At 43.8% G+C, this 17,267-nt stretch overlaps 1 protein-coding gene across 8 annotated transcripts in view; it reads right to left on the bottom strand.

Annotated features, from left to right (window-relative positions):
• The window catches only part of ARFGEF2 (ADP ribosylation factor guanine nucleotide exchange factor 2), a 33,027-nt gene extending 16,021 nt beyond the window's left edge, over positions 1-17,006 (bottom strand). Inside the window, exons 1-19 of one of the 8 annotated variants that reach the window (XM_056507270.1) lie at positions 16,709-16,993; positions 11,258-11,288; positions 10,323-10,446; positions 9,793-9,939; positions 8,759-8,938; positions 8,239-8,352; positions 7,896-7,914; positions 7,495-7,566; positions 7,071-7,219; positions 6,562-6,692; positions 5,824-6,058; positions 5,466-5,565; positions 5,110-5,249; positions 4,522-4,630; positions 3,816-4,017; positions 2,995-3,106; positions 2,216-2,421; positions 1,273-1,357; positions 1,010-1,181 (exon numbers count right to left, since the gene is read on the bottom strand). In XM_056507270.1, the coding sequence (XP_056363245.1) occupies positions 1,010-1,181; positions 1,273-1,357; positions 2,216-2,421; positions 2,995-3,106; positions 3,816-4,017; positions 4,522-4,630; positions 5,110-5,249; positions 5,466-5,565; positions 5,824-6,058; positions 6,562-6,692; positions 7,071-7,219; positions 7,495-7,566; positions 7,896-7,914; positions 8,239-8,352; positions 8,759-8,938; positions 9,793-9,939; positions 10,323-10,446; positions 11,258-11,288; positions 16,709-16,847 (2,467 nt within the window). In that variant the 5' untranslated portion in view covers positions 16,848-16,993. Of the gene's footprint in view, positions 1-1,009; positions 1,182-1,272; positions 1,358-2,215; positions 2,422-2,994; positions 3,107-3,815; positions 4,018-4,521; positions 4,631-5,109; positions 5,250-5,465; positions 5,566-5,823; positions 6,059-6,561; positions 6,693-7,070; positions 7,220-7,494; positions 7,568-7,740; positions 7,762-7,817; positions 7,837-7,895; positions 7,915-8,204; positions 8,353-8,758; positions 8,939-9,792; positions 9,940-10,322; positions 10,447-11,257; positions 11,289-16,708 lie in introns of those variants that run through there. The other 7 variants (XM_056507271.1, XM_056507268.1, XM_056507273.1 and 4 more) reach the window with 7 other exon arrangements.
• Positions 17,007-17,267: the final 261 nt, after the last annotated feature.

Here is a 17,267-nt window from a genome sequence, read left to right as displayed (position 1 = left end):
GAAACCTAAAGCTAGGAATCTGACAAAATCTTAGAAGTCAGGAGGCTGCCCCAGGCTGCAAGCAAGCAAGGAAGTCCAGCACTAAAAACCACATGCAAACTTCAAACTTTATTTTGTCCAAAACAACTAACTCAGCCCTCTACTATGTAACACATGCTATTACCTAATTGTTCCAAGTCAGAGGTGGAAACTCTATTATAAAGTCATTCTGCCTGCAAAAGTGGATGGATACTCCTGTATCTTCTGAGGCTCAAATTCCCAAACCAAAACAAACCTCACCCCAGCATGATAAATAAATTAATAACTCAGTGTTTCTCTATCCTTATACTACAGGGTGCAACTTCAACTTTCAAGCAAATCAATTTTGTTCCTATTTTGATTGAGAAAACCTGCAAACAGTATGAAAACACTGGAAAAAACACTATGCTGAAGATTCAGAATTCACTAATTTATATAAATTAGTACCAGCTCTTGTGAGTAAAAGTAGGGTACAGCTGGGGGTACTGGTTTCTACTGCATGCCACCCTCACTTGGTCTGGATGAGGAGAGGTGACTGACTATAGATCATGATAAACACTCAAATCCCTCTGGTTTGCAAACACTGTCACAAGGACTATGACACCTTCCTCCCACTGAACTATGGAGGGAGACAAGAAACCACCCCAAATCAAGCCCTCACTCATTGTCTAGCACAAAAAAACCAAGTTAATTGCAAAGTAAGTTCCCCCGAGTTCCTCCTCACGCTCCTGTGCGAAAACCCCAAGAGTTTTGGTTTCCAGTGCTGCCCTGCAGTGCTGCCAGAGGCACATCCAGGCTGCTCCCACCACATAAGGCAGAGTGAAGCTGGGACTGAACCAATTCCGTTCCATGTGCCTCCACCAGCCATTCTAAATGTAGTTTAGGTACTGCCCCAGGCACCCACAAGGACTCTGCACACCACTGTGCCCTCTCTAAGCTCCTGCACAGCTCTAGAGCACTGTGCTCTTCCCAGCTTCTAGTTTCTCCTTACTTGGTTTACTACACTTGGTTGTAATTGCATATTCTTTTGTCTCTTTCATTGCAATCTTCTTTCCTTCTATTTCTTCATAGATTGTGGATAAATACTCTTCTGGCAGGTCTTTACTGTCATTGATTCCTCGATTCATTTTAATGTACTGCTCCTTGGTCATTTTATTTTTTACCTGTAAGTAGCAATAATTTGGATATCAGATTTTGAATGCAAGTTCAAAAGAAATCTGAACCTCTATAAGTTTGGATTTTTTAAATTTCTACCTGTGGACTGTGCAAGTCTGTAGTCAGCATTATAATGGAGTATGCCAAAACATAGGCAGTGTCTGCACTAGCAAACAGTGTTTGCCTGAGGGAGAAAAAAACAAAACAGGTTTATAGACTCCCAATTCCTCAATCCATTACCTCTATTTCCATATGCAAGAAAAATACCCAGAAGTGCTCTGGATTCAACCAAAGAGCCAACAAAAACTGAAGCTAGCCATTAGAAATGCATCAAACCCCAAGCAGTTTAAAGCACAGCTAAAAAGGGGGGGAAAAGCACATCATCATTGCAATATTAAAAACTAGAGGTGACTGAGATTTTCAAGTATATTCCCTACCAATTACCTGAAGAACAATAATGTATCATCTTTAAAAAGTTAAAGGACAGTTCACATTTCACTCACAGAGTTTCATAAAGATTGATACAAAACCAACCCACTGATACACCAGCTGGACTAAGGAAAGGAAACTAATTAAGCCTGACTACACTTCAGTGGTGATTGCATTAGGAACAATAGCAGCTTTGCCTGCTAATGTTTGGTATCAAACAACATATACCCACTTTGTTCTACATCTAACAGGCAAGCAGAAGCATTGTGGCATCCTATCAGCTGAATATGTAATGAATTTTTAATTCTAGCCCTTTCTACTTGATTGATCTATATTTGTCTAAAATTATCTCTTTATTAGCTGCTGCATTTTAACATACTTAGGGCTTCCCTCTTCCAGTAATTCCTTCTAGCAAGCACTTGGGATTTAAGGAAATGCAAGCATCAGTTTCCCTCCTATGCAATATGACCAGCAAGATCTCCTCCTCACACAAGCCTGCACAAGTTCCTGGCCTGGTATGAGCTAAATCTACCCCCTGCCCCTAAGGGCCACACAACAGTACAGCCAGGGAATGTTCTTCAGGCACTGATCTGATGCAAAGGGTTTGAATTACCGTTGGTTGCATTCAATGTATCTAGCAGCAAACTTCTCCATCAGTCTATCAATCTTCTGGGCTTCCCCTGGCAGACGAAAACCTTCCAGAAATATCCGCAGAGCAGAGACAAAGTCTTTTCCACAGAAATCAAGCTGGTCTACATAGGCATACATGACTTCCTTGTTAAACTTGCTGCTTTCCCCAAGAAATTCCCCTACTTGTGTCTAAAAAACACAAGGGACAGTTATTATTACTGTGCAATCCAAGTGCCAGCTCTGCAAGAGGGTTTCTGGGCCAAGAACTACACAGCTGCCAGCTCTGTGAAGCTGACCAGTGCTGAGTGGGCAGAGCAGCTGACGGAGGGTGGAGAGGCTCAGGGGTCCCAGATATCCCCCTCAGTCTGCAGATTCCTGCTCCCCCACTGCCAAAGGCAAGACCTGCACTACTGCAGAGCCAAGCAAAGCTGAACCATGCCCAGCTGCACACACAGCTGAGAATGCTTTGCCCCTGCAGCACAGGACACTCCTTTGCTGGCAAGGGACTGCTGACACTACTCTGCCTCCTGCCAGCCTCCAGGCACTGACAAAATGCACATTCCATGATGGGGAACCTCCCAGCACCTCACTGTAACAGTATTCACTGAGAAGCCTGGGACAGCGAGCAAACAGCAGGGAGCTGTGGCACTAGGTGTGTCCGTGAGGAGCCTTGCACCTTCATTTCTGCAAGGTATGAACTCCAGAGCAGGGCTGAAGGAACTGGGTGTACAAATGTATTAATTGTGCTGCACGTAATCTTACAGAGCAGAGGCGTTCCTCTTGGTGCAAGAACTGTGCCAGGTCCTCTGCTGAAGTGCCAAGCATTCCCTGCTCCTGTAGGTACTGTATTCCTCTCTTTGGTTTTTTATTAAACCTATTCAGAGAAAAACATGAAAAAAATTGACATGCAATTAAAAATATCACAGCCTATAAAATTTGAGTTTTACAGAGTCTTCATAAATCAAAGATTCTGTGTTGGAGGTCCATGTCTTTTCTTTCTAGTTAGGAAGAGAGTTAAACCAAGTGCAACAAATCTATTACCTATTTCACACCATAGGCTCTATCTCATAAGGTACATTGAGCTGCTGATAACCTTAGAAAACTCCAAAGTTAACCTTTTTGAACATTAAAAATTAGAGACTTTACATGAAATGTTAAATATTTTGCTGTTCAAGACCTTTTTCTAACATTTGCAGAAATGAAGACTTTCAAATTAATGAAAAAGAAGTAAAACATAGTTACATAGTGATTTAATTCTTCAAACTCTATTTCAATAAAGGACAACAAATCATTTAAGAGCTGCAAGACAACTGTGCCCCACAAACCAATTTCTCTGCAGACATACACACTCCTGTGAAGCTGAGCCAGCAAAAAAGGAAAGCTGTCAAAACCCCTTCCACTCTACCCAGGATTTTATGAAATTTTATGAAGTGCCTCCAGCACTGTTTTTTGACAACAGCAGACAAGAGCCTTCAGCATTAATATTGATTTGTAAGTGTCCCTACAGGTGTGACTATGACACAATAAGAAACAATACATTTTATTACGGGTGAACTTTAATTTTCCTGTCATACTGGGCTTACAGTTCTATCCCATGTTCAATTATTTCCTTTTGCTGCTTGATGACTTCAAACTGCTCTGGATCATCTGGGACAGCAGTCTGGGTGCCAACACTTCCAACTCCTGATGACACAGTGGAGTCCAAGGAACTGACACTGCTCCGTCTCCCTCCAGTGTCCAGGCATTTCCCTTCAGCCATTTCCTGTTCAGATGGTTTATATGATCCTATTCACAAACAAGGTGAGATTCAACTTACCCTTGTTCAGTCAAGAGCTTTTAGTTACAGAACTTGTAAGCAGAAATCTGTGAGTCAATATTCTTATTTTACCATGTATACTTTTTGGCAATCTGCACTACACTACGTGAAAATGCTCTATTGATGCAATTCTAAAATAATCCAACAAAAGGCAGAAAAGCAGCAGCATCTATGGAGAAATTAATTTCAACTTAGTAACTCAAGACTGGTCACACATCTTGTTGTACTTGAGCTTTTTTAGTAGACAAGGGTCTGGCTAAAGCTCATCAACAGAACCTGGTTATTCAAACCAGACACTGGAGAATCAGCTACTGCAACAGCACTAGCAACTGTCTGTAAAATACCTCACTTGTGTAAACAAATTGTTAGGTACAAACCCAGCATCCACACTCCTGAATAGCTTCTAAACACTGAACAAACACAAGAATTAACTGATTAAATAAACCAGTCTATACATACAGAAACAATCTTACCCAAGCTAGTCTGATGATTTGGGTTCACATAAAGGTCTTTGCTCCATTCTACCATACATTTTAAAATAGAAACCAAACATTCAAGTCCTTTTTTCCTCAGGCTTAGCTCCTAAAACATGAAGAAGAATAAAATAAAAAAAGAAAAACCAAACCAACAAACTGTGCTAAAAACAGTCTCTACAACAGTCTCCCTCTAAGGGCTGGAAAAGTGTAATCTAAAAAATAAAATGCTCATGGTGGAGATATGACACAAAGTCTGTGCAAAGCAAACCCCAGAGACAGTACCACCAGTTCATGAGCTCCAAAAGGAAATCATTTAACTGGCACAGGAAGGCTCAGTTTGTTCTCTCTCCCTTGGCAGTGCAACCAAAGAGACAAAAGCAGCCTGGTCTCACAGTGTACACAGGCAGCAAGATCTCCAAGTAATTACTGGCACTGCTTCAGTGTCCAATTGCAAATCATCAAACTAATCAAAAGTAACATCAGTAGGTTACAGACAACATGAACTTCTGGAAGGATCAGTAACAATGCAAAGATAGCACTGTTCACAAAACAACAGTACCTTATCTTCAAAGGTGCTTTCCTTACCTGTAAAGGTGTCATTCCCAGCTCGTGCCCACTTCGTCCCTGGGCGATTTTGGACAAATCATTTACAAGACGTTCAAATATATTAGCAGCATTTAAATCACAATCATAGTTAACATAAATATCCACTACACACTGGGCATCTGGAAAATAAAAGGAAATGGAAGTATTAGGATTCTGTGCAACAGGATTTTTTAAAGGAATCAGCCAGCTGGAGCATGCAGTGCTCCAGACATTTAACCCAAGCACTTTACCATCAAATTTAAATTTTCATACATAAACATTATATGTGGCATTTCTTTTCAAAATAATTTTTATCTGCTGCCAGAAGAAGTGATTCTTTTACACAGTGGAAATACCTGCACAGATTCTTGTTAAAGTCTGAATCACCATCCATTTGTGTTCAAAAGAACTTGAAGAAGTTTCTAGAATATTCAGGAAGATCTCTTTGAAGAACACCTGCAAAATAAATAAGGTTAAAGACTTAATGATCTGAAACATATTAGAACCACATCAAATGTAAAGATTCATTTCTGTTCAGTAATTTCTCTTGAAGAGTAGCATTTCAGGCATATTAGAATTTGGATACAGTAGTAATATATTAGTTTAGTAAGCAAACCAAACTAAGACATTAAAATGGAAGTTCCAGCTGTATTTTACCATTACAGTATTTTGAGAACTAGAGCAAATACAATTTATAAATTAAAACTCTCTCACCTCAATCTGCATTTTTAAATGGGTCTTAAAATTTGAAAGCAATGTGAGGAAGATGGCAAGGGAGAGCTCAAACACATCAGGAACAGAAGATACTCCATTTTTAGATAATGCTACACAAAGATATTGCTTGATTGCATTGATGAACATTTCATGTGTCCTGAAGACCAGACCAGCATTCTGCAGCACTGAGAGAAGCAGCTGGAGAGACACAACCTTGGAACGCAATTCATGGGATCTAGAAAAAATTCAACAGTAAATGCATTTCTGTATTTTCTTAGTATATACTTGCATTTGACATTAGCACTGCAGCATTTCTTCCACATCACAAAGAAATTATTGCTGTTTTGATTCACTTAAATGCAGGGGGCAAGAGGGGTAGAAATCAACCAAGTGATTTTTTAACTTCTACCATCCAAATTTGAAAATTTTTTCAGTAATACTAACATCTTAGCCTAGCCTAACAAATGCAGCTCCGTGCTTCTTAAGCACTTATCCACTCTCCCATCAAGAGCTTCACAAATACTGTAGTCAAGGCCACTTCAACTGGTAAGATTAATAAGCCTATTATACAAAAACCAAAATTCTCAAGTATTATATTTTTAATAATCTGAAGCTATTTTCAAACCTAGATTCATCATGCTAACTAAACCAAGTGGATTTTGAACACCTAGTCAACAATTACTTAACCATCTCCAAAAGCTGCCAGGAGGGGACAGAAGAATAAACACAGTCTCATACTTGGGATCTGGTGGTCCTTCCCCCAGAGGTTTCATCGAGAGCTTGCACAACGACCTGAACACAAGGAAGGCATCCTTTTGTAGAACATGGGAAAATCTGGCAGCAGCTTGATGTCCAGATACATCTGTTTCCTTGAGAGTAAGAAACAACACAGACCCTCATTGAGGCAAAGAAACAGCAATTAGGAGATTCCACAGCTCCTCTGAGAATCAGTTTCAGTTTAAACCACACCTAAGCAGGATTACAAGGGATCTGGCTCTTTTCACACATGTTGACTGACCTTTTATCTCTGTCTCCACTCTGTATTAAAATACAACTAATATAATCCATTTTAGGACAGGTATTTTCAATATATAAAGTGCAGCTGCTGCTTCCTTTTTGAACCTGAGCAGGACACACACATTAGAGTTTCTGTCTCTTTCTTCTGCCAAATCCCATTCTATTAGTTGTCACAATAAAAACATTTCTTCTTTCGTAGATGTATATTGGCATTCAGTCCAGTTATTTACCAGATTATCGGTGGAGGAAACAGACTGCCCATCATCTGGAATCCCATTTGTTTGTACATTTTCATTGCTAGAGCCAGATAAAAGAGTATCTGCAGTCTCCAATGCAGGCAGAGCCTTGACAGGTTCTGTTACCTGCTTTTCTTCAGCCACTAAAGGGGAAAAAGGAAAAATGATTAAAATCACGCATGAAGAGTTCTCTATCCTATGTCTCTGGGAAGCTCTAGCACCTACTGGCACAGAAGTAGCACTGATAACCTAGAAAGTTTCTCAGCTATCATCAAAAGAATATCATGTTACAATCAGAACCTGTTCTTGCTGCCTTAGTAGGTTGTTCTTGTCAAGATACTTCCCAATAAAAATTACTTCATGCTTCTGTAATCAATACATATGGAACTAGCTAACTTTAGAAGACTTCATTCACTACCTTTCACAGCTGACTCCACCACATCTTCCAAAATGCCTTGGACCATTTCCTTTCCTCCATCAATTGTTTCCTCTAATGAAACACAGAGAATTTTTTATTTAGTATTTTTTGTTCAGGAAGATGATTAAAAGGAAAAACATGACAGAGGCAGAAGCATAAAAATTTATCCATTTTCTTCAGCAGTTCTCACTGAAAGTCATGGACAGGCTCCCCATGCCCAGTTCTTTCCCTATGCCCACACTCCCCATGCCCAGCTGTTTCCCCCTGCCCAGGCTCACCATGCCACACTCCATGTCCAGCTGTTTCCCCCTGCCCAGGCTCACCATGCCCAGCTGTTTCCCCCTGCCCAGGCTCACCATGCCACACTCCATGTCCAGCTGTTTCCCCCTGCCCAGGCTCACCATGCCCAGCTGTTTCCCCCTGCCCACACTCACCATGCCCAGCTGGTTCCCCTTGCCCACGCTCACCATGCCCAGCTGTTTCCCTGTGCCCACGCTCACCATGCCCAGCTGTTTCCCCCTGCCCAGGCTCACCATGCCACACTCCATGTCCAGCTGTTTCCCCCTGCCCAGGCTCACCATGCCCAGCTGTTTCCCCCTGCCCAGGCTCACCATGCCCAGCTGGTTCCCCTTGCCCACGCTCACCATGCCCAGCTGTTTCCCCCTGCCCAGGCTCACCATGCCCAGCTGTTTCCCCCTGCCCAGGCTCACCATGCCCAGCTGTTTCCCCCTGCCCAGGGTCCCCGTTGGCCACCACACTGCTGGCAATCCCAGCCCTGCCTCCCCAGCTCTGCTGTCTCTGTCCTGGCCGTGGGGACTGAGGCTTCTGTGCTTGCTCTGCTTCTCTGGACTCCTGCAGCTTGAAACACACACAGATAAAGGTTCATCTAAGCACAAAATACACACAGGGAAATCCTGTCTCTGATGACTGATGCTCCTTAGCAGGAAACAGTGAAACTACAATCACTTGGCCAATAAGATTAAAAAGATACACTTCAAGTTTATTTGAAAAGCATCATTTGTTTATCCAATGCCATTTGGCAGAAGCTACAGCGTGTGAAACTTCATTATCAGCAGTGCAGGTCACCTTTTATTTTCAAATCACTCAGCATGCCTCACTGCATTAGGATTTGATAGGTTTTCTAACATGACAAATCAACAGATATGCAACTACAATGACAGATCCATTAAAAATAACAATAATAAAATTTTTGGTCACTTGCAAGCCTAAACATTTGAGATGAGAAAAAGTAATAGCTACTTACAGCTTGATTTTCCATCCGTGTAAAAATGACATTTAACATCTGTGTCAGGGTAGCTTTGGCAGTTGTCTGGTTAATAAGATTTTTACTGGCCAGATAGATGTTGTAGCAGGTTCTAACAGTTTGAAGAATTGTTCCTTCATGAATTTCTATATATGGAGATGTTACTGCAGTGAGAAGAGCCTAGAAAAGTCCATAATATGGTAAAAATGAAACCTAAACAAGTAGGCAGCAATGTTCTTCATGTTCTTCTTCATGCATGTCTTCAAGAATAATCACTGGCTTTGCTACAAAACACAGATATCTTTTTTTTAAGACTTTACAAACAACCACATCTCAAATCAAAGTTTAAAAAGAGTTCCACATCTCTGTTGTCTCCTGAGCTGTTCTTAGAGGGTCTTATCAAAACTCATTCTCCACCAAGGGAGATACTCCACCTCCAAAATAAAGTTACTATATTCCATAGCTTCATTTGCACACAAGAGCCAACTGGCCTACACTAACATCAAGCTGGATTATTAGAAGGTTCAGCAACTTCCACCCTCAGCTACAGTAGCCCAAGAAGATTTCAGAGACAAAGCACACAGCACTGCTGGACATTACTACGCCTTCTTGAGAAGATACACTGGCAGCTGTCTGGGAAAATAGCCAGGGGAGCAGACAGGCTTGAACAGCATTCCAGGGCACTGCACCCCAGTTCCAGGGGCTGCTGTCAGGGCTGAAAGAAATTCCCTGGCCTGATGGAGGTGGGCACTGTGAGCCTCTAACAGAAGCACCAAGCTGTCTGAAACATGGCTTATCTCAGAAAGGACAAGAATTTATAAAACCCTCCCTTACATTCTTTCCCAATAGGAAGTACATTTTCCTCACCAATTCTGCCCTGGTGACAGCCTCCCTGAATGCACTGACATGTGGGACAATGGAAAAAATGGAGCAAATGGGCCCTCAGTAATATTTTGCTTTTTTCTTTTTCAGTTACAAAACAAAAGAGAGAGAAAGCAAATCAATGTTGCACCAAAATAAATTACATAAAATACCTTAATTATCTGCAGCTGTACTCCCTCATCTGTTTGAGGCCCCTGGAAGCAGCTGCAGATGGTTTCCACGATGCGGTCGATCAGCCGCTTCCCCGGAGCGCCGCTGTCCGGAGCCTTGCCAGTGATGTGCCCGTATGCAATCAGTTTCTGGATGGGAAAAATGCACCTTAGATGACCAAAAATTTAACACCATCTATAGTCTGGCCACCAAACACTTTCACTGCTCACATATGTGGCCAAAAATGATTTTAGTATGACACAAAAACTTTTTCCACACAGGCCATTTCTTCATACCATAACCAGAGAATTTTTTTTAACACCAGTGTTTTCCAGAGTGTGAGCCCCTCTGTCACATCAGCACCACAGGAAGCCCATGGTAAGGCTCCCTGTGGAGCACAGCACACAAAGCCCCTTCAGGGCTGCTGTGAGGATGCCCCAGCCCCAGCAAAGGCTCCAGCAGGGAGCTGCGCACATCTGGTCACTGCAGCTTTCTCCATCCCACTCTGACCAAGACCAACCACAACACTCACCTGTAAACAATCCAGGGAAGTACTGACGATGCGTGGAGACTTTGACTGGCAGGCCAGCTCAAATGGAAGGAAATATTTATCTGCTTCAATGAAATTTGCTTTTGGTGGAGCAGCAGTGCCTTCTCTAGGTCAGATAAGAAGAGTCATTAATTTTTCTAAACATGTATATCACAGCAAACTACACTTTCTCCTTTTTCTAAATTTAAAACTAAATAATGCACAGCAGCCTAAAAATGTACTGCAGCTTTCTTGCATATACTTTCTCAAACAAAGATAATTTTTTTTTTAATTGCACAGAACCCATTTTACATTTATATTCTATCTGATCTTTTTTGTATCTTCTTCAGCTTAACTATACTCCACCTCCCCACTATACTCCAACACTGTCCCACTACCTTAAATACTGGAAAACTCCTACACAACTGTTACATCTATCCATATTACTCCAAATGGATTAAACAGAGCCTGTAAGCAGAACACTAAGCAGATAGAAACACATTTGGAGACGCATTTGCTCATTTTCAATCATAGCACAGTGCTAGAAAATTTTTATACATTTTCATTTAAGCAGTATTTCAATTGGTGTTCTTGATCTAGGTAATAAAGAGCACATGCTCTCAAACAGAGGGTATGCACTACTTCCCATGACTTCCTGTCAGGCTATCAAGTCCAGTAAAGGGAAGCCAAAAACTGGCACCTTTTAGAAATTTTGCAATTTTCTCCTAGTGAAATTCATAGGCAGTTACGGCTTGAGCACCCACAGCCACAAACATTGTGTAAGTGAAGCACACAGGCCAGGCCACGTGTTCTTGGCAGAAAGGTGGGTAACTGCCTATTCACAAAGTCACTGCTGTAACATATACACACTCTTACACTTCCACAAAATTATTTCATTTGTTCTTTTCACACACTGTTCAGAGTAATTAATAATTTACCTTTGCTTTTCCAGCTCACTTTTTATTTCATCTGGAAGAAAGAAAAGAAATCAAGCCTCAGTTATCATTATCAATAATACAGTAATAAAGCAAAGTTGTTTAAATCAGTCTTGCACTTCAGTATTTGCTACTCCTTTCCTGTAACATTTCAGTTTCAGAGATCAGAGTTTCACCAGTTATTGAAAGGTGTATCTCTCCAATTTAACATTTAAAAAACCTGTTTTTTGCAAACATGCTCAACAAAAGGCATCTTTAGAACAGTCAGGCATAGACGCAACTTTTATTCAAGTGTACGTCCACATGACAGAGCACTCAGCTCTGCAGAAGCCCTTAAGGTACTGCACAAACCATGAGTTCAATGCACTCAACCCCCTGTTAGCTGCAGTGCCAAGCAGCCTGCTGGTCCTGAGCCTTGCAACAGCAATCAGCTGGATGAGCTCCCAGGAGATAGGAAATCCCAAATGCACTCTGTCCTTTTGCAAGCAGATTTTTTTTTTTAATCACACTCTTAAAGAGCTTTTCATAGAATTAAATAGAGGGGGAAAGTTGCTTTCTCATTTCTCTTATTTACAGCAGCAGGTCCCAAAGATCCTGGTAAAGCTTTCCAAGGTTTTCTGAGGTATCACCACGATGCCCAATACAGACCAGCATAAGCACCCACTGTGAACACTGACAAACCCACATCTAAACCAGCACACACAGTAAGGCTGCACAACCACATCACCTCTAACACCAGTGGAACCTTCCATCCCACCCTACAGCACAACCTGCAAACTACCCTGACTCTGCAAACTATCCTGCTTACAAATCTTGTTTCAATTGCAGGTATTAGAAAATGATCATTCATTCAGTACTTGTTCTCCACAGCTATGGAGAGGCACCATTGTTTGTGAACAGATGTCCACAGTTCAGATGATTTCAATGCTGTCTGTGAACCTCAGGAGTTTCTTTCTCAGGAGAATCAATACACAAATCACACTAAGGAACAAGGACAGCAACAAACACAAACACAGATTACAGGGTTTTGTACAGGCCTGCTTGACAGTGAATGGCACAGGAATTAATCCTCACAGTGTGCATTGACTTTGTAAAGTTACTGCCCACACTGGATAGAGAAAATGGAATAGAGAACATAGTGAAAACCTGTGTTACTATAAGCTGTGGGTGATAAGCTCCATCCAGAATTGCTGTTCTCTGCCATATCTGCTCGTTAACGAGCATTAGTCTGACATCCCTCAGTTCTCATGGCACCAGTCACACTACACAAACTGGAGTGATGTTACCCACCCCAGAGCCAGCCAAAGAGACACCAAAACAACGGGAGAGCCCTGGGTGCACAGTGTTCCAGCTCTCCTCAAGTCCATCACACAAAGAATCACATCCAGCAGCTTTAAAAAACAGCTGTCACTTGCCAGCCCTGCAGAAGCCAAGCCCAGTGCTCAGCCCTGGGGCACTTCAGGATCAGCAGGAACTTTGCAGCTCTGTGGCAGCACAAACCCAGCACCACCAACCCCTGATGCTTTAGGCTTCAGCTGGGGAAGAGACAACACAATGGAGGCTGTTGGTAAGAAATCACCAAGGTTCTCTGTGCCAAACAGACAGCGTAAATCTTGCACAGCACCACTTCTCAAACCACTGTGTTTTTTATTCCAGGATCCAGCTGGCCTACCAACAAGGTGACTAGTCAAAAATTCAGTTCAGCATAATTTCAGGCTTTTGATTTAATTACCCTCTCCATCTTTAACATCATATTATGATCCAAAGAGCTACTGAGAACAGCACATGTGACCCACCAATGTATTGTGTCCCTGTTTTAATCTACCTTGCTCTTAGCACAGCATTCCCAGAGCATGCAGGAACTGGCTGCTTAAAACACAGAGTCTTCTGGGTAGCTCTACACCTTCAGAACACTTATTCCTGCCTCCAGATCTTGGCAGAGAAAGGCAAGTACAGCAAAATGCCAGGGCTAGAAAAACACAATTAATGCTGTATTTCAGATATCTTGTAGAACCATGGTGTACAGAGCTTTTTCTTAATGAAGCAATTTTTCCAGTGCAAAAACTCCACTAAGTTTCTCTTTCTTTCAAGGAGATCATTCTCCCCCATACTGACTGCTTTGCAGAGTAAAAGAGATGTTGAATTGAAACTTCACAAAGATTATAACCTTAAGGAGACATGATCACGCCATTCTTTACTGATACTTACTTGTCTTAGGTCTTGCACTGGAAAAATAATGCAGTAACATCCCATATTAGAGCAACCACAGCTTAACTCTCAGAAGTACTATATAAACAACAACAAGCTAACCAAGGCCTGACCAAGTTCCCCACAATTTTGTTATAATAAAAGCTTTTCTAAAGCTATATAATAACATCTTCACCAAACGGTATTTTCATAGATAATGCTGGCAGAAAAGAATAAATGAAATAACAAAAGAAAGCTAATGGCATAGTTATGCTACTTATTGCATCAAAACAGTTTGAAAACCTCCACATCTGAAGTACTCATTTGGTGGTCTGACCATCACAAGTGAGTGAAACAGAAATAGTTGCCTAATTGAAGTCTGCTGCCAGGAACAGCTTGCCAAGCCCTAAGCAGACACTGGCAGCTTCCAGAAACCACCTGCCACTGGTGCTGTTTTTTCTCCAGTCACAGGAGTAAGGGGCACAGCTCAACTCTCTTCCACAGCTACAGAACAGCCCCAAGTTTGGCCAACATCTGGTCACCTCAGCACAGTGCTGACCCCTCACTTGCTGCTTTAGGTACCAGAGCTCCCTGTCTCTGCCACAGCATCTCCTCCAGTGAAACAGCCTCAGCCCCTGTGCTGCCCACCTAATGGAAGTCCTGCAGCATTCCTACCAGGCAAGAGAACTGGAACAAGAATGGCCTTGCAGCCATCCCTTCCAGAGCTTCTGGCCATAAAAGCAGGATGAGCTTACACTGAGCAGCTGCCTTTCTGCAGCAGATGAATGGGTTCAGTTCACGTGTACTGAAAGCCACCCACTTCGAGAGAGGACAATTGCTGTCTGCTGCAGCCCGACGCTGCTCTGCGGCCACAGTCAGGCTTGTGGCACTGGCAGCACCGAGCCCTGCGCAGAAGGCGAGTTGTCCCGGCACAAGGACACGGCGCGGGCCGAGCAGGCAGCAGCGCCGACACAAACACGTGGGGAGCAGCCGGAGCTTCCCTCCCCCAGTGCAGCCCCGTGCAGAGCCCAGCCCAGCTCGGATCACGCCGGCTGGACGGAGCCCGCAGCGAAGGGCGGGGAGCCGGACTCTCCTCTTTGCCCCAGCTCCGAACACGCTGGCCAAGAGGCCAAACTAAGAAACACAACTTATTTGGGACATCTGCCATTTATACACAGGGACTTCCTGAACACGCAACCAGATTTCTAAGCGAAGGCATGGTTGAAAATACTTTCACTTGTTAACAAGCTAACTAAACAAATTCCGTTGTTTACAAAGCTTGAAGATCCGTACGTGGAACTGCCCAGGCTATCGAAGAAGAGCACAGAACCAGATGGCTGCACAGGACGTCATTGAAAACAGCCCCAGTAGGGCAGGAGTAATAGTTTATGTGAGGGACCCAGGTGCACAACTAGCATTAGTCTAACATGAACTGCTGTGATACAGACTGTCAGTATTCCATTGCAAATTTTTCAGGATAATTTCAGTAAATTTACTAAGAATCATGTGTACCTGGAGCTTCATGTAAATGCTTATTAAACAATTGTTTTTATGCAATACAGTGGTCTGTTGAAAACAAATTTTCTTTAAAAGACAGTTTTCTAAAGAAGAGCAAAAGAGCTTCACAGTTTAAAACCCTCAATTTCTCCCAATTTCTCCTGGAGTTTACCAGCACTACAAGTGCAGGACACAACCATTACATTTACTGATGAAGCAAGAGACTGAATGAAGGAATCTATTCAAACTCTGCTTGCCTAACATTAATGCTGTGTATTTCAAAGGAGGGGTGGAAAGAGGCAAAAAACCCTGAAAAATCAAAAAAAACACTGTGAAGTGGTTTTGCACCTTTTCCTCCACACTTCTTGTATTTCTGTCCTACTTGTACCAATGGTACTTCTGATTTCTACAAGGTCATGTGTATTTTGTAGTCCAAAACTGGTCAGTATCAGTCCAAATGTAACAGAGACCGTGCCATACAGTCATCCAGACCCCTAACAGTTGCTCAACAGAAGGTTATCTCTTTATGCTGACCTCTGTTTTAGTCCAGAGAGCCCATGGACTCTTTTTCAAAGCAAGTTTAGGGAAGCAATGTCCACCATCACAAGCATTAGTTCCCCTCCATCGCACTGCACCTCAGAACACGCAGGCACGGCAGAGCCACAATACAAGTGGCAGGTACCAACGAGGGCTACTGCACAACACTCCTCCCAAAATCCTCACCTGCCAGGCCTCAGCAAACACAGACCTTCACTCAGCATCTTACAAGGAAGTTCCCTTTTTCAACCTCTAAATACATTTACATAGCAGCAAAACAGATTCTCAGTCCCGTAAATGGGTTCAGCGCACGTGGGGAAGAGATCAAGAAAAGGAATTCCTTAGGAAAAGCAGTTTCTAACTGCTGGGGCATATGTTACTCTCTTGCTCACACTGCCAAGTTTAAATAATAATTAAAATACCCTTCTATCGATATACTGTCACTTCAGATAGCTTTTAGACATGTCCTGGCAGTAAAGAGTGCAGGGAGGAAGATAAAAATGACAGCATTTCTTTAAGCTTGCTCTCACTCTGCCTGGGACAGAACTTCCATCTGCCCAGCCTCCTTACAGCCTACCCAACCTGCCCTTTCTTCTGTCTTGGATACACTATATGTTCCCCATTCAAAGGAAAATATTGATGGGAAGCACTCGAAACTGAAAGAGAGATGTTACTATTGCAAATTAAGAAAGGGCCACAGAGAACTCCAGCTGCAGAGCTCTACTGTTCTACCCAGTTTATCTTTTTGCTCTCTGTGACCATATGTTGTCACAACTTTTAACACAGAGACCTTTACATAAGCTTGTACTTGCAGATTTCAGGACCAGTCCACCAGCTTCACAAAAAGCTCTTTCAGCTCTGAAAACATCACAGATATTACACGTACTTGGCCACAATGCTAACAGTCCTTAGCCAGTTCGAACACGACCTGGAGATTAGAGGTCAGATTTAACACCCCGCGAAGCTCTGGGACACCGTAAATCAAGGGCCTTGAAAACTCTTGTTTCCTACTCTAAAAGATGCAAAAAATTTTCTCAAAGCCGAAGTGAAAAGACCAAGTCCCTCCTGTTTCACACCGAGACCAGAACCTAATAAAACAGGTATTTAGGGGTTATCCCCTCCTTTTTGCACGTCCTGTACTGGAGACAGAAGTGTCTCTCCGCTCCAAGGTGCCGGGCGGAGGGGACGTGTGCCGGAGGCCGGGCCGGGCCGGGCCGGGCCGGGCCGACTCACCCAGCGCCACCTGGCAGGCTGTCCGCAGCTGCCCGTGCGGGGGCCGCTTCGCCTCCTTCTCCGCCAGGATCTTCTCCAGGGCCCGCGACACGAACATGCTCTTTGTGCGGGCGTCCTGCTCGCGAGCCGGGGGCTGCATGACGAGGCCGGGGAGGGGCGGGGGCCGGCCGCAAGCGGCGAGCGGGCAGTCGGGGCCCGCGGCACCGCCCGGAACAGACGCGCCTCCCTCAGCGGCCGCGCCGCCGCCACGGCGCCGCCATGTTGGCACCGTCACGTGACTAGCCCCGGCCCTAGCCCCGCCCACGGGGCCCGCGTGACGGGGCGGGGCAGAGGTCGGAGCGAGGGGCGGGAAAGAGGCTGAGCTATGGGCGGGAAATAGGGCGGGGCGAGGGGCGGGACAGAGAGCGGAGCGAGGGGCGGAGGAAGAGGCGGAGCGAGGGGCGGAGCAGAGGCTGAGGGGGACCGAAGATGAGGGGGAGCCGGGGCCGAGGGTGAGGAGAAGCAGAGGCTGAGAGGGAGCCAGGGCCGAGGAGGGGCCGGGGCCGAGGGGGAGTCGGGG

The sequence above is a fragment of the Oenanthe melanoleuca genome, chromosome 20 (assembly GCF_029582105.1).
Source record: "Oenanthe melanoleuca isolate GR-GAL-2019-014 chromosome 20, OMel1.0, whole genome shotgun sequence".
Lineage (NCBI taxonomy): Eukaryota > Metazoa > Chordata > Aves > Passeriformes > Muscicapidae > Oenanthe > Oenanthe melanoleuca.
The sequence above is the reverse complement of the archived record's forward strand: the minus strand, read 5'-3'. Positions and strand labels throughout refer to the sequence as shown.